Source organism: Cricetulus griseus, assembly GCF_003668045.3.
Source record: "Cricetulus griseus strain 17A/GY chromosome 1 unlocalized genomic scaffold, alternate assembly CriGri-PICRH-1.0 chr1_0, whole genome shotgun sequence".
In the NCBI taxonomy this organism is placed as follows: domain Eukaryota; kingdom Metazoa; phylum Chordata; class Mammalia; order Rodentia; family Cricetidae; genus Cricetulus; species Cricetulus griseus.
Window position 1 is genome coordinate 208323665 of NW_023276806.1, and position 15662 is coordinate 208339326.

Consider the following 15662-nt stretch of genomic DNA (forward strand, 5'->3'; position numbering starts at 1 on the left):
AGCAATGCATGGGGAAGTTGACCATCCTCACAGCAGTTGTGTATCTTCAGAGGGCCCAAAGCCAAAAGGAATCTGCTTTCCATACTCTCTAGGCCTTTATAATTAGACGGAGTTTCTCTACCATTAATTCAAAAGGCAGAATGGAGAAGCCACATGAAGTTCATGAGGTGTGGTCCTTGTAAATGAAGGCAACTAATCAATCTTTAAGGGATGATGGAGGGGGAGAGAAGGAGGGAGGGAGAGGGAGACACAAAAGAGAGAAAAAGAAAGAAAGAAAGAAAGAAAGAAAGAAAGAAAGAAAGAAAGAAAGAAAGAAGGAAAGAAGGAAGGAAGGAAGGAAGGAGGGGAGGAGGGGAGGGGGGAGGGAGGGAGGGAGAGGTGGGAGGAAGGGAAGAAAAAATACACACACGAGAGGACATGAAGTGTCCATAGGAAGTGCTGAACACAAGCCAGCATCTGTTTAAGAGACAGAAGCATGCCTATGCCTGACTCTGGTGCCTGTTCTTGTCCCTCCAGCTACCCAAGTGTGACACCCACCCTGAAGCTGCATGAGGCCTTCTGATAACTCATCAAATGGTGGTTCCTTTAGGGTTGAGCAATTCTATTCTTATAATCAAATAATGTTGCAAACATGGCATTGGTGTGACATTCATTCTGAACTTCTGCCATACATACAATATGTAATGTTTTATACATAATAAAATGTTATATATAAAACATATAGCATTTTGGCTCAGAAATCCAACACCTTAAAATAGAGGTACTCATTTATCTGTATAGATTTTAATTTTCTTTTCTGACGTGCATTATGTCACATACTCTGTCTTTTTTGCTCAAAAATAGTAAATTTCAGAACCTTAGTATTTGAAAAATAACACAGTTTATCTAGATTATTTTACTTCTGTGGCAATTTTTATTTCTTCAAAATTCAAATAAGACAAAGAATTTTACAAATAAGCATCTGTTAAAAGAAGAAAATTTACAGGAACGATGAGAGAAGCGCGCATGCATGTGCAAATGCATGTGTTTATTTGTGTGTTGTGTATGTGTTTGTGTGTGTGGATGTGTGTGTACATGTGTATGTGTGTGTGTGTGCATGTGTATGTATGTGTATATGTGTGTATGTGTGTGTATGTGTGTGTGTGTGTATGTGCATGTGTGTGTATGTGTATGTGTGTGTATGTGCATGTGTGTGTATGTGTGTGCATGTGTATTATTGTGTTATGTGTGTGCATGTGTGTATGTATGCATGTGTGTGCATGTGTATGCATGTGTGTGCACATGTATGTATGCATGTGTATGTGTTGTGTGTATGTGTGTGCATGCGTATGTGTGTGTATTGTGTGTATGTGTGTGTGCAGATGTATGTATGCATGTGTGTGCATGTGTATGTGTGTATGTATTGTGTGTATGTGTGTGTGCGTGTATATGAGTATGCGTGTGTGTGCATGTGTATGTGTGTATGTGTGTGTGTATGTATGCGTATGTGTGTATGTATTGTGTGTATGTGTGTGTGCGTGTATATGAATATGCGTGTGTGTGCATGTGTATGTGTGTATGTGTGTGTGTATGTATGCGTGTGTGTGCATGTGTATGTGTGTATGTATTGTGTGTATGTGTGTGTGCGTGTGTATGTGTGTGTGCGTGTGTGAGTATGCGTGTGTGTGCATGTGTATGTGTGTGTGTGTATGTATGCGTGTGTGCATGTGTATGTGTGTATGTGTGTGTGTATGTATACGTGTATGTGCATGTGTATGTGTGTATGTATTGTGTGTATGTGTGTGTGCATGTGTATGTGTGTATGTATTGTGTGTATGTGTGTGTGTGTATGTATGCATGTGTGTGCATGTGTAGGTGTGTGTGCATGTGTATGTGTGTGTGTGCTCGGGCTTGCATGCACATGCACATTTCTCTCTCCAATTCAGAGATTTCCTTAAAACAGAAATCTATTAATTCTGAAGTCAGGATTCTTTGCCAACATTACCACGAGAAGACTTTTTTTTTCTATTAATCACATTCATGCCATCTGAACCAGTATCTCCTCATTTTTAAAACAGTGGAACCAGGGGAAAATACCATATAAATCTTTAAACCAAATAAATTATTTGGAAACAAAACAACAGAAATGCAAAGAAATCACTTGTCCTTGTGGATAAGCTCCATAATACTTTTAAAACATCTAAACTATTTAATTTTAATTAAAAATGCATTTTATTCAATGACAGAAATTTTTACCTAGATGCTCAGCAAAGTTGTTAATAAGTTCACAGTACCTGTTGTCAAAATGGAAATGAAGGTAACAACAATGAAGAAGAGGACAAAAATCATGTCTATTCTCATTTGGAACCAGCGTAAGGTTGACAGATACATAAACCAGTTGGCAGTGTGTAAATTCAGAGCTTTGTGGAACAGAGTTTCAAAGTAGGGTTGGCGTCCAAAGGCACGAAGTGTCCACAGTCCTTTTACACTTGTAACAAGGTGGGTGAAAATTGGACTCCTGCCTGTGAATCATTCCATTGGAGATAACATGAAGCTTGTAATACAGAACAGAATTTCACATTACCATGCTCTGACAAAGATTAACTTAGGAGCAACAACATATAAAGCATCACTGGTTGGAGGGGCTCTTACCCCAAGACAAGCTTACTTTTATAATTTATAGTTCAAGGCCCCTCCTTTCACCAGCCAATCATGGGTGATAATTCAGTACAGAATTATTCTCCTTTATAACTCACATTTCTTGGCAAACAGTAGTCATTATTCTTGGCTAATCCTAAATTACTAACTGCTGAGAAAATGAGTTTTGTTGTTAAGAGTCAAATTTCTAAATCTCTCATTGAAAATTTTCTTTGAATTGATTTAACTTTTAAGTTTCAAAGAAACACTTTGAGCTTATTCTGTTATAGAAAATTTCCCCACACCAAGGCTTCTTTTGAAAGACAAACTACCTAAAGAGCTCAAGCAAAGATTAACCAAAAGAAGCCAGGACATTAAGGAAAACGAAGAATTCTGTCTGGTTTCACTTGAAATCTAGGCGAAACTCTGAGGAATGAAAGCATTACTGTTTTTACTTTGACCAATGTAAGAAATTATGAATATCTATGAATAATTATGGTATGGTTATATATTTGTTTGAAGACCAAAACAAAGTCATACTGAATGACAAATTAAGTCCATGTGTACTTTGTTTTATTACACATCCAAAAAAATCATTGTTAGGCTGGGGAGAGCTAAGTGGGAAGTGTGCTTGCTGTACAAGCATCAGGACCTGAAATTGTGAAACACTGGGCCTGGCCTGAATGTCTGTAATGCTAGGGGTAAAGACAGGTGGGTCCCAAGGCCTCCTGGGGCAGTCATTCTAGCTGAAGCAACAAGCTTAAGAGCTTAAGGTCTCTCCTCTCTCTCTCTCTCTCTCTCTCTCTCTCTCTCTCTCTCTCTCTCTCTCTCTCTCTCTCTCACACACACACACACACACACACACACACACACACACACACACACACACACACGAAGAACGAAGGAAGAAGAGGAGAGGAAAGGAAAGAAAAAAGTAAAAAAAAAAACAATTGACAAAGATTTCTTGACATCAGACTGCATGGGCAAGCATTCCCCACCCCCACACACATATCCTACTGTTCTATAATATTACATATTACAGCATGAAACTTTTTGTTGGAAAGTAGGATAATGGTAGTAAATCACAAAAAGCTCCTGTGGCTCCCTTAAGTCCAGGAGAACCCTGCACATCCATTCCATGCTGTACCTTCAGATTCCAGTTGTTTGAGTTGTTGGGAGGTATGAAGGAAATATGCCCTCAGTAAGATAAAGACCACTAACCCAGGCACGGTTGCCAGGAAGATGTAGGGCTGCAAAACCGACACGACTATTATAGCTCCAATCACAATGAACAGCAACTGTGGGATAGAGAAAGCATGGTGGTGAGGACAGATTTTCACTCTGGAAAGTGGACACAGTGTCTTGGTGACACATCTACACCTATTATTGCACTTGTTCAATTCTTAGTAAGGAAACAGTGCGTTCTCCAAGGAGGATACTATCTGAAAGGCACTTTCTTCAGGCTACACGGAAACAATTTTTTCTTATCTTAGGATGTTTTTATTTATCAGATATAAACTGTGTAAAAAGTAAATTTTACATGACAATGATTTTCTTCATCCAATCCTTTGAAACAATGAATTTTTTAAATAATACAAGGGCAAATGATAATTTTCATGATTTTGTTAAGAGAGTTTTTTAAAATGGAGCATTCTCAACACAGCATTTTGAGTCACAAATATCTGTTCTAAATATAGGTTTAGTCATATAGGCAAGCTCAATTTTCTGACCCAAGCTTTTCATATTAAATACTGAAAGTATTATTTAATGTCTTACTCCCTTCTCAAAACTCACCTATTCCTATTGTAATAATTAGAGATACTCTAATAATTAAAAAAGATTATGGTAGGTAGTAGATTTAATTTGAAATTAAGCATTTTTCCTATTTACACTGTCAAAATGTGTTTTGCCTACCAACACAGACATTTCTCTACATTACCTCCCAGGAAACTAGACTGCTGTTTGCAATATTGGCACGTGTTTAGCAGATGGATATCGACATGACATCAAGCACACATTACTTTCAAAAGGTAAAACTTCTCCTAATATTTATTTCACAATAGCTCATTTGGATATGCTAACCATAAATAATAATCATTTTAAACCCAACCTAGTGTAACTTCCATATGCTAATGAATGAGCCAAATCTTCACTAGGTTCCTTGGGTTAGCTAGCTGGTACCCTTACAGGGAATTGTCAGGGTGGATTTTTAGATCTATGGAAATCTTTCAGTTGTTTGCTACTTCATGAAGCTGGAGTAGCTCTAGGACTTCAGCTGAAACTTTTCAAGCTTCATGGGACTTGAAAGCCATAACAAATTAAAAAACAAAACTTTAATTTGCAGGATAAATATTTGAAAATTAACTCAGATTTCTGAGGTGAACTTTAAATTGACAGAAGGCACTCAGTAGACCATAAAAATAAGGAAATAATTATCAATCAGCACTATTTTAATACTTTAGCATACAGACCCAGATATATGTCCACATTCTAGTTAATAATTATTTTACTGCATTGCATTATATTATACTTTATTAGTATATTCGTATTATGCACCTATTATTTACTTTCCTGGAATGGGGAACTAATGACTAGTGTTAAATAGACACAAAGTCACACTTTTGAGCACCTGAATCAAAACATGGGTTAAAAAATTCCAACAGGTGCTGCTACTGCTAAGTTATATCTTTAAACACAGCAATGAAGGAAATCCAAAACACAGTTCACTTAGAACAGTAAGTGTATTTGATTATGTCAATCATTTCAGAGGAGATAAACCAACAGCTGGTTTCTCTGCATCTGCTGATGTTGCTTGTGTATACACATGAGGGTGATAGTCCCTATTTTTTTTATTCAAGTTCTTTCAATATAGGATTATTTTGGAGAGAAGAGAAGGGAACAAGATATAAGAATGAGTCATCCCAATAAGAGCAGTGTTGTATTACAACTATTTCTCCAAGTGCATTTAGTCTGTGAAGTGTCAGGAAGCCATCAGGAAGCTCAGAAGGCTGTATCTGGATCAGCAGGCAAGGGTATCAGCTTACAAGTCCCCTGTGTCTTGTGACCTTGCAGTCCTATTGTGGCTCAAGGTCATGTTCATAAGCTGGCTGGACAGTCAGTTTCACAGCATGGCTATCCTGCAGGTCGAGTCACAACTATTATTTAGGAGTAGCCCTCATAGAATCTTCATGTTTTCAAAAAGTCATCTTCTGCCTCTCCATTGAGTCCCATTTTGTGGAGAAACTGTTTATCTAACTTGTATTCCTCATGGATCAGGCTGGATTGGAGTGTAGCCTATCCAGGGACTCCATTTTCATTTCAGTGTGGGACTAAAGAAATGGAGGGTGCTATCAAATAGATTTTATGGTCAATGATTGATGGAAGGTGATCTTTTGAGCCCTTCAAATCAATCCAAGCAGGTGGGTCTGCCGGAAATAAACACACCTGCCTAGTTACTGAGTTCATTAAATTTGTGACTTATAAAGACTGCTTTCCATGAAAGTTAGTTGTTATCCAGGACTTCAACTATTGTAGGTAAAATCAGCAAAAATTCATTTGCCTTTTTTGAAACTATTGAGAAAACTTTATGGCTCATAGAAAACTCTTGATAATAGTTATCAAGAGTTTTTCAAACTGTACAAACCTGGATGAAGTCAAATATGGTAAGAGGTAGAAAGTCATCCAAAATTGCAACATCTTTGGAGAATCTGTTAATAATCCCACCTGTGATACAAATAAAAATTCTCAAAAAGTAATCACATTTAAAAGAACATCAACATATTTCATGTTCAATTTGGCTTACAGCCAAACAATTTAGATTAAGAATTTTCATCTAATCAGAAGATCAAGGACTTATCAAATATTAGCTTTGCTCAAAATTCTAACATGTATTGAAGTTATTGTCTCTTACTTTTGAACTTTTATAAAACACAGAGCCCTTTAAGAGTCAGCTCAAACTAATGTCTTGAAATCAGGTTCTTACTATAATTAAAGTGAGGTGTGGCTGGTCATCCTACCACTCAGACCTCACTTCTGCCACTCTGAGTTTCAAGCGACCTTAATGGGTGTGTGTTCATCATCTCTCTACATTCATCTCCACCACATAGGGCAGACACACCCTCCCTCTGGGTGTGCCCTCCAGATGCAACTCTGCAGAATCCACAGCGATCTCCTTCAAAATATGCCAGATGGGTCATCCTTCTTTATTTTCTCCATCTTCTTCACTGGTAATCTAAGCTTCAACCTGCACTCTAAATTCCAGACTCAGACATCTAAGTTTTGATTATCTGTTGCCCCAAATGAACTAGAAATCACATGCCCGGGACAATGCTGGGCACAGAGATGATAAAGGTGACTACTCACTCCCTTTGTCCTTGAGGGATTCACTGTCTACAAAGGAGCTAAGCAATTTGATAAACTGTAGCATAACACTATGGCAACATTGTAATAGTTAACCTTATCATTCATTCACTATTAACTTCAGAATAAAGTCCAAAATTCTTTGTTTAATATTTAAAATATTTAATACTTTCCAAGAGTGTGTCCTTAAATAACCTTGATTCCTCTAATGAAATACACTGTTTGAGGTGAATGTGTCTATTCTTTAGACCGTCTAACCTTTCCTACCACAGTACTTGGCCTATGTGCTGTTTCCTTCTATCTAAAACCCTTTCTCCTCATCTCCTTTTGCCAAATTTGTACTTTCCTGGCTCAACTCAGATACCCTATCGGCAAAACTGAGTTGGTACTTGCTGCATCTGGAAGTAATCTCTTCCTCTCCTTGTTACAGAGACTACATAAATGCTGTATATCATAGTTGCTTGTGTGCACATATGTCATATCTCTTTTCCCACATGGTAGATTTTTGAGGTGAATGGGATTATTCCATGTTTATTTTATATGACCCAATAACCAAAGCAAAAAGCCTTTTGTAGACGTGATATCTATCTATCTATCTATCTATCTATCTATCTATCTATCTATCTATCTAGATATATATGTTATATATATGTTATATATTAACATATTCATTAAGAATATTGGTATATCCTTTCATAAATAACCCAGATAATGAATGCATACCCCATGACATTTAAAATTACCATTTAGAGACTGAAAGTTAACTTTGACAAAGAGTGTCATTATAATGATGTTTCTATTTCAAATTTTATTTCAACTAGTAGTGTTCTAGCTAATATAACCACACTTCGTTGAGGACCTAAATTATGAATCTATGTGAGCACAAATTCATTTGAGTGTGACAAGGTAGGGAAATGTAGCATAAGAAAGTCAAAGAGTCAGAGATAATTAATGTCATGGAAAATCAAGGTCAAGGTATGATTTTGAAGAACGTATCTAGGAGAAATTCTAAGGGGTTGTTGCCAAGTATAACAGAATAGCTATGTAACAGAAGAAGAATCATACACCATAAATCTAACAGTTTCTTATTTAATAGAAAGCAAAATTCTTATGGACAACAAGAACAAAAAAAAATGAGAAAAGGCCAAAAGGAAATGTTCTATGATCAACTTGCTTAGTTGATCAAGAGGGTGAATAAGGAGGAACACAAATAACACAAAGGTGATTAGAAATTCACCTAAAACCAGATGAATGTTTGAGAGACAAATGAGAAAAGAAGAATGTATGCTCATCACTAACATGTGAAAGAGAGAAGACAGAATGCACTGAGGTGTTCTGGAGAGGGAAAGAAAAGTGCACTTCCTTTGGGAGCAATACCCCCAGAAGGGAATGACAAAGAGACACTAACATTTATTTCACATAGGATGTTAACAACCATAATAACCATTCAGATGTCGCCAAACTTAGACTCAAATGTTTGTGTCCTTTCCACTGTGATTCACGGCCCGTGTTGTAGTTTGCCAGAAATGGGGAAAACCCCTACCCTCTTGGGATTTCAGAAGTCAAGCTCACCAGATCAAATGAATTGGCCATTCCCTTAATTATAAAATTGCTCTAGCAAAGGAGGATGACCAGGAGCATATTCAAATGAGGCAACCCTTTGGTGAGACAGAAGGGCTCCAGGAAAAAATATCATTGTTTTTCTAGTACACCAACACTTAACTTCTGTCACCTAGAAAACCTGATGTGCATTTATTTTGAGGTTTTTAGAAACAGACCATGCTAAAAAGTCTCAATTCTCCAACTTATTTTATATTTAGTATAATTTTCGTGCCTGATCTCTCTCCTTGCTTGTGAACACCTCTGGGGAAAGAATGAAATCTGGTTCATATTTATGTTCCAGGCTTTCCCTGGCTTAGGACCACACAGAAGGACCTCCAATTACTGCCATCAGGACACTTAGGGTACTCATTCTCTTCACAGTCTTTAAATGTGAGCTTATCCATAGGTAATGATTGTAACACATTTTCAAAGAACCTTATTACCACTGATTTTCAAATGTTTGGTTCTTTTTCCCAATTCTCTTACTTTCTGTGACTGTAATTACAATGGTGTCAAAATGCCTGTTACCACGTACCATGCCCTACAGTTGTCTTAAAATATATTTAAAATCTTCCCCTGTCCCACAAAGTCCTTTAATGCATTCATATGAATGCTCTTGAAGACTCTCATGATACAGATATTCTCCCCATCAAGACACTTTTCAAAGTAGAATTTTATGTTTTTCCATGACAACTTCAAATTTCTGCCTCCTGTAAACAATATTATTCATGACCATATGATGCCTGGGAAAAAGCTAGACCAAGTATGTAAAAAGAAAACATCCAAGTTATCCAAAAGAAGCTGCTTTTACTGAGACTATAGCATCAGAATCCCGCTATGACAAAATCAGTTACCCACCCGGCAGTGGTGACACGCACCTTAAATCCCAGCACTCAGGAGGCAGAGGCAGGAAGATCTCTGTGAGTTCGAGAACAGCCTGGTCTGCAAGAGCTAGTTCCAGGACAGCCTCCAAAGCCACAGAGAAACCCTGCCTCAAAACTTCCTCCTCCCAAAAAACATTAGTTACCTTACTAGACTGACAGAGAAAACTGGGAACCATAGACCTGATTGACTGCAACATCTGAGGGATGTGACACAGGGCAGCGGAATAAAGGGAAGAGGCCTGCGCTCAAGTCCATGCTGTTGTTAGAAAGCAAGTAAGCAGACAGCTCCTTTTTATACCACTAATTGAAAGTACCTGCTTTCAGCGAGTTGAAGGTTGACATTGGTGCATGAAGAATAGAATGTAACATTTTCTGGTGTAAAATTTTTGATGCTGTGATTAGTGTGTGCACCAGCGGCAAACCTCTGAAGAAGCTCAAGGCAAGCAGAGTGTCAGCCACTCCCACGTAAATGTAAAAAATATAATAGAAGCTGGTATTGGTGATAATCACAAGATAGGTGTTATTTGTACTTTTAGTACCATTGTTCCCATTATGCATAGGGTTGCTGCAAAACATAAAAAAGTGTTATTTTACAATTGAATCATAATAAAAATAAATATAAAGAAGCATGAATGATTGGCTTAAAAAAAGACAACCCCTTAGTTTGATAAATTTTGTCTTGAAAAAAGTTTTAAGTTTTCTTATAATTGAAAAAGATGTAATTGATACTTATTTGAGCAAAACACTTAGTAGAAACTATTGCATTTCATGGAAACTGTAAACAACTAATTTTTTTAGATATAAATGAAGAGCTGAAGGCACTAAACAGCTTTCAACTTGAACAAATATAGCAAACTTTAAGAATCTTTTGAGGATTCAGCTAATAGTGGATTGAGGAAACGGTTCTTAAATTGTATCTTTATTGAACATGCACTTAACTATTTTGTTCTTGTCATCATTTCCCTAAATGATTCATTATAGCAATCACTTGCATAAAGCTTCTACTATACTAAGCATCATATAAATCTAGAGCTAGTTTAAAGTATATGTTCTGACATGCATAGGACACATACAAATACTATACAACTTTACATATGGGGCTTGAGTGTCGAATTTAGTACCTTTGTCCTGGAACCCAATCTCCTCAGAAACTGAGGAATGACTGTAACTTGTTTTTCTCCTCTCATAACTTGGAGGAATGTGGAGGGTACAATGAAACATAGTAGATATGGAAATATTTTATAATCTCCACATGGAAACAAAACAAAATCCACAATGTGTGGAATACTCACTTTTTAAGCAACCATAACACAAATAAAGAAGCAGCCACCTGAAATGGAACAATACACAGTTGATTTTTTCCTCCTAGCACCTTCACCCATGCTTCCCACACCATTTCTAAATTCAACATGACCAACATCAAAGTGCACACAATTTCAATTCTTGGCTTTGCACTTCGGAGTAATTATTTTAAGTGACACTACTGGGGCAAGAGCAAATTAAGCTTATGGAATTCCATTTTCACTCATTTTATCTGTTCCCTCATTTACTCCACAAGCACTATGAATTGAATCCTACAGGAAAGTTAAGATTCATCTACTTAAAGAATAAATTTTATTTTAGTTTATTTTATTAATGAAAATCTAATGGCATTATTTTAATCATCATGTTTACTCATTGTATACGTAGTCTCCATGTACGGTTTAAGTAGAAAAGAAAATCTTTGTTTTCTAGAGATTCAAGTCAGTGTAAAACAACAAGAAATCCAGCAACAATCTAAGCTTTTAAAAAAGTCTTCGTTCTTATACAAATGTCTTCCTCTGTCTTCAGACTAATCAAATACTCAGAACTCTAGATGAGACACAAGTACTGAGAGACTTGATTGTTACACTCATTCTTTGTTCCTGTTCCAATTAGAAGAAAGTCTGCCATTGCCAACACACTCTGAATAGGAGTAAATCCCAGAAATAGATGTTTATGAATGGAACAACAAACAATTTTTCTAAAGAAGGGGCCTAGGTCCTAATGTAAAGTTATTTCCTGGCTGTCACATTAATTTATCAATCCAAACTGTTTCTACTGACTGTAGTAAAAGCATTTTCAAAGACTTTGTAGGAGGCCTTCAGGAAAAATATTTGAGGGTTACAGAAACAAAAGAGTAACTATCATTTCACTCCAGAATGATTCAAGGCTATAAAGTTCATGTGATTTTTGAAAGAGGGATACTCCTCGATGATTAAGATACAGCAGCAACAAAATAGATAATAGTCATTTCCCATTTCTAAGCTGGGGAGGTTAAACATGATGCTATAGCACATGGAATACAGTATACTTTAATTCACAGATTTTTCACATATTTCATGTGACAAATAATGCCCTAAAATATACATCCACAAAAATATGATGCCTTGAAAGGACTACCATTATTGACAGCAAAGGCAGTATTATGGGAAAACCCCATGTCTCTTATTTAATTATCTAATGCATAGTCACTCAGGGATTCTTGATTAACAATCTAAAGAAACAGCAGCTCTCTGATGCAGGCTTAAAGACCATAAGACAAAAGAGTGAACGGGGTCTTCAGATGCTACAGTCAAAACACCCTCTGGTTATTGTAAAGGAAACAGGAAATATCCCTTAATCTATTGTTTAAATTTTCCCCTTCTAGTCCATGATACAATGCTAAGAAGGATCATTAGAAGAGTGGCACAATAGAAATATTAGTTTATTTGCTTAGTGTTAATAAGAACTTAAAAAATACATTGCTTTTTAGGGAAAATGTATAAAATATATACTTTTTCAAAATGACAATTCTGAAAAATGTTAGCAAATTAAAAATTGAGGTTTTTTTTTCTAGTTTAGCAACTGTGGAGAAATAGTAAAAGATGGGATGAGCTGCTAAATTTATTTCGTATTACAAAAAGGAAACACTGAATGAATGGTATAAAATCATAAATATAAATGGAAATACAGCCTTTATTATTAAAATAGGTATGGAAGAAGATATGCATCTTGGTGTTGTGGATTGGCACCTGTTCCATAATGGAATATACCTGGAGTCAAAAGAAATGCACAAATTGATACCAAGAAAGTTTAGTCTCACGGAAAATATGTGTAAATTTTGATTGAAAGAAACACAATTGCAGACATTAGCAAATATGGTGTTTATCTGTACAACCACACACATCATTTAAAAATTACTATATTTCTCTTATTACTCAGCATTTTGAGACCTACATAACTGGCTACTACTTACAGGTATTGGGAAAAAATCATGCCATTAGACTGTTTCTTGGCCCTAAGAGGGCATGAATGGTGTTTGTCCACCATGGCTTCCTTTCCCCTTCCCTTTTCTCCCTTCTCGCCCCCTCTCCCTCTGTCCCTCCCTCCCACCCTTTTTTCTTTCTTTCTTTCCTTTCTTCCTTCCTTCTCTCTTTCTTTCCTTTCTCCTTTCTTTCTTTCAGTAATAGTGACAGCTCAGTAAATAATGGATAGTGACGTGGCAAATGTTTTCTCTTAAATAGTTAAATTTCTTAACTATAAGATGTCCTTTCTGTCTTAGTTGAATGTTGATGGTTTGGATATAAAATGGCCCATAGGCTCATGTGTCTGAATGTTTGGTCTCAAGCTACTGTTCTTTTTAGGAAGGCTGTGAAATCTGCAGGTTCCTGAGCTTTGATGGAGAGTGTAGATCTTTGTGTAAAGGCCGTAAGCATTTACAGTCTGGTCCTACTTCCTGTCCATTGTTTGCTTTTTTACAGTATGCATGCAATCTGGCTCACCACCCTACTAGCCCTGCTCTCATGCCTTCCAGCCTCCAGTAATATATCCCCTCAAACACAAAGCCAAAAATCAATCCTTCCTTCTTTAACGTATTGGGTGCAGTGTCACAGCAACAGGAAAAATAATGGAGTGAAATAATATGGCATACTATGCCATGTCATTTTGAAAGACACCCAAACGTCCCTCAATGGAAGCTGCCTGAGACAAAGGTGCTACAGATGAACAAGAATCACCACCACCATGAGTCACCACCTGCATAGTTAATATCTAGAATTCTTTTCAGGGCTTAATTTCAATTAACATTCAATTTCAATTACTAAAAACTAAATATATAGAGATATAATGAACGACCTGAAAATTATAGATAATGAAACTATACTGTACTTGGGATTCGTGCTAGCTGTATGGATTTTAGTGCCTCTTATCACAAAAACAAAAAAACCCTTTTTACAATATGTATGAATCTTTATGTTGAATATAGTAAATATTTCCAATAAAATGTATTTTATGATAATTCTTCATATATAGTATTTGTGTTAAAGTATATTTTGTTATGTCTTAAATACTAAAATATCAATAGTAATTCTAATTGTGAAGGTTTTAAGTTTTTTATTTACTTATATATGTATTGGTGCTTTGCCTGCATATATGTCTGTGTACCACATATAAGTGGTACTTACAGAGGCCAGAAAAGAGCACCAGATTCCCTGGGACTGGACTTACAGGTGATCATGAACCACCATGTGGGTGTTAGGAATCCTATTTAGTCCTCTGGAGAAGGAGTCAGTGCCCTTAACCACTGGGCCAACTCTCCAGCTCCTGTTGGCTTTCAGAAGCTATGAACTATCAAGGCAACTACCACTGAGAGATACATATGTACATTTATATGTACATGTCCATACAAATTCAATTCTTGATTTAAAGTCACAGAAACAGTTTATAACCAAACATTCTTACCTCAACCAGAAAAACAACCAAGCACCAAATCAGCACTATAAGCAAGTTTTTATGGAGAGTAAAATATCGGAGGTATGTGTTCCATGTCGTCACCGGGGTTATCTTCACCTCATCGTCAAAAAAACACTCCTGAGGAAAGAAGTGTGATTCTGAAACAAATCTAGTTCATGCCACCACTGAGGATTCATTTATAATTCAGGGAAATAAAGAAATACATATGGCTAAGTGGATTTAACAAACACAAATCATTAGAAATGCATGTGTGATGGTCACATCAAATAGGATGTCTGCTGGAGCAGTATCATTTTGAAAAGCAGCACAGTGACTCTTGTAGAGTGGTATTAGCATTTAAATGCTTCATAGCACCACACATTTTGTCAGATGAGTGGTCCTATCAGACTGAAGCTCCCAAACTGTCCTTGATATAGCTTGTTTCGATGATCCATGGACAAGCGAAGTTTGGAACTTGCTAGCTATTAAGCCTTTAATTTTAAAAAGCTGGCTTATGTTTGTATATTCCTTAAGCATTATATTTTTTTAAAGTTAGATTTAAATTACAGAATTCTAATCTTAAACATATTCCTCTAGAAGCCTTTGTCTTTTGGAAGACATATTTTAAAATATGGGAAAAAGATTCCTTATATATTCTAAAGGAAAAAGATGGGGTTGCTCCTCATAAAAATTCATGAAGTAGTGGTATTAGACTCACAAAGGAGTCCTGTAAACCTGGATTAAGGTTCCCTGATTATAAACTAGATTGTGGGATTGGATTGGCCTTTATTTGAATTCAAGACCTGGAAGTAATAGCCTAGGATGGTTGAGTGGGTATCTGGTGCTGAATTTCTCAGAACTTTATTTCTTTTTCTGCAAATAGGGACAATGACATGAGACTTTCTATAATAGGGGATAGTGCGTTGCCTGGAAGTTGAAATGATTGATGACCTAGCAATATATTAGTCAAAGAAACAATTCATTACAATGCAGAATCAAATTTGTAGACTTTGATTTGGGAGTTTCATGTAGATGGATATTAAATCATATAAATGAATTCTCTTTTAGCAAATCTTTTTAAAGGTATGGAAGTAGTAAATGTATATTTTGGGGAATTACTTAATCCCTTTATTTCACAACACAGTGAACTCAACCCTGAGATAGGAAATGACTTGTGATTGGCCAAAAGGTAACTTTCTATTAAAGACATGCATCATTAAACATGGCCATCTACTAGGACTCTGTTTTTAACTTCATCTAAGGCACATGCATTGTTTAGTACACAATAGCCCTCCTGTTTTGCATTGCTTTCTATTTTAAGAAAAGTTGTTTTGCTTTTCCATTGTGCAAAAGATTCCATTAGTCACAGAAGGAGATTCTGATGAGCTCTACACAGTGATGGGCCTTCAGTCTAAATATTGGTAGATATATGTTGAGGTTCACATAGCTTCTTTAAAAAAATACTTTCAA

General features: G+C 36.3%; 1 protein-coding gene across 1 annotated transcript in view; it reads right to left on the bottom strand.

Annotated features, from left to right (window-relative positions):
• Window positions 1-15662, bottom strand: part of Cftr (CF transmembrane conductance regulator) — a 140163-nt gene that overhangs the window by 37580 nt on the left and 86921 nt on the right. The window contains exons 16-21 of the mRNA XM_035451397.1: window positions 14202-14330; window positions 10754-10791; window positions 9776-10026; window positions 6260-6339; window positions 3764-3914; window positions 2274-2501 (exon numbers count right to left, since the gene is read on the bottom strand). Of these exons, the coding sequence (XP_035307288.1) occupies window positions 2274-2501; window positions 3764-3914; window positions 6260-6339; window positions 9776-10026; window positions 10754-10791; window positions 14202-14330 (877 nt within the window). The remainder of the gene's footprint in view (window positions 1-2273; window positions 2502-3763; window positions 3915-6259; window positions 6340-9775; window positions 10027-10753; window positions 10792-14201; window positions 14331-15662) is intronic.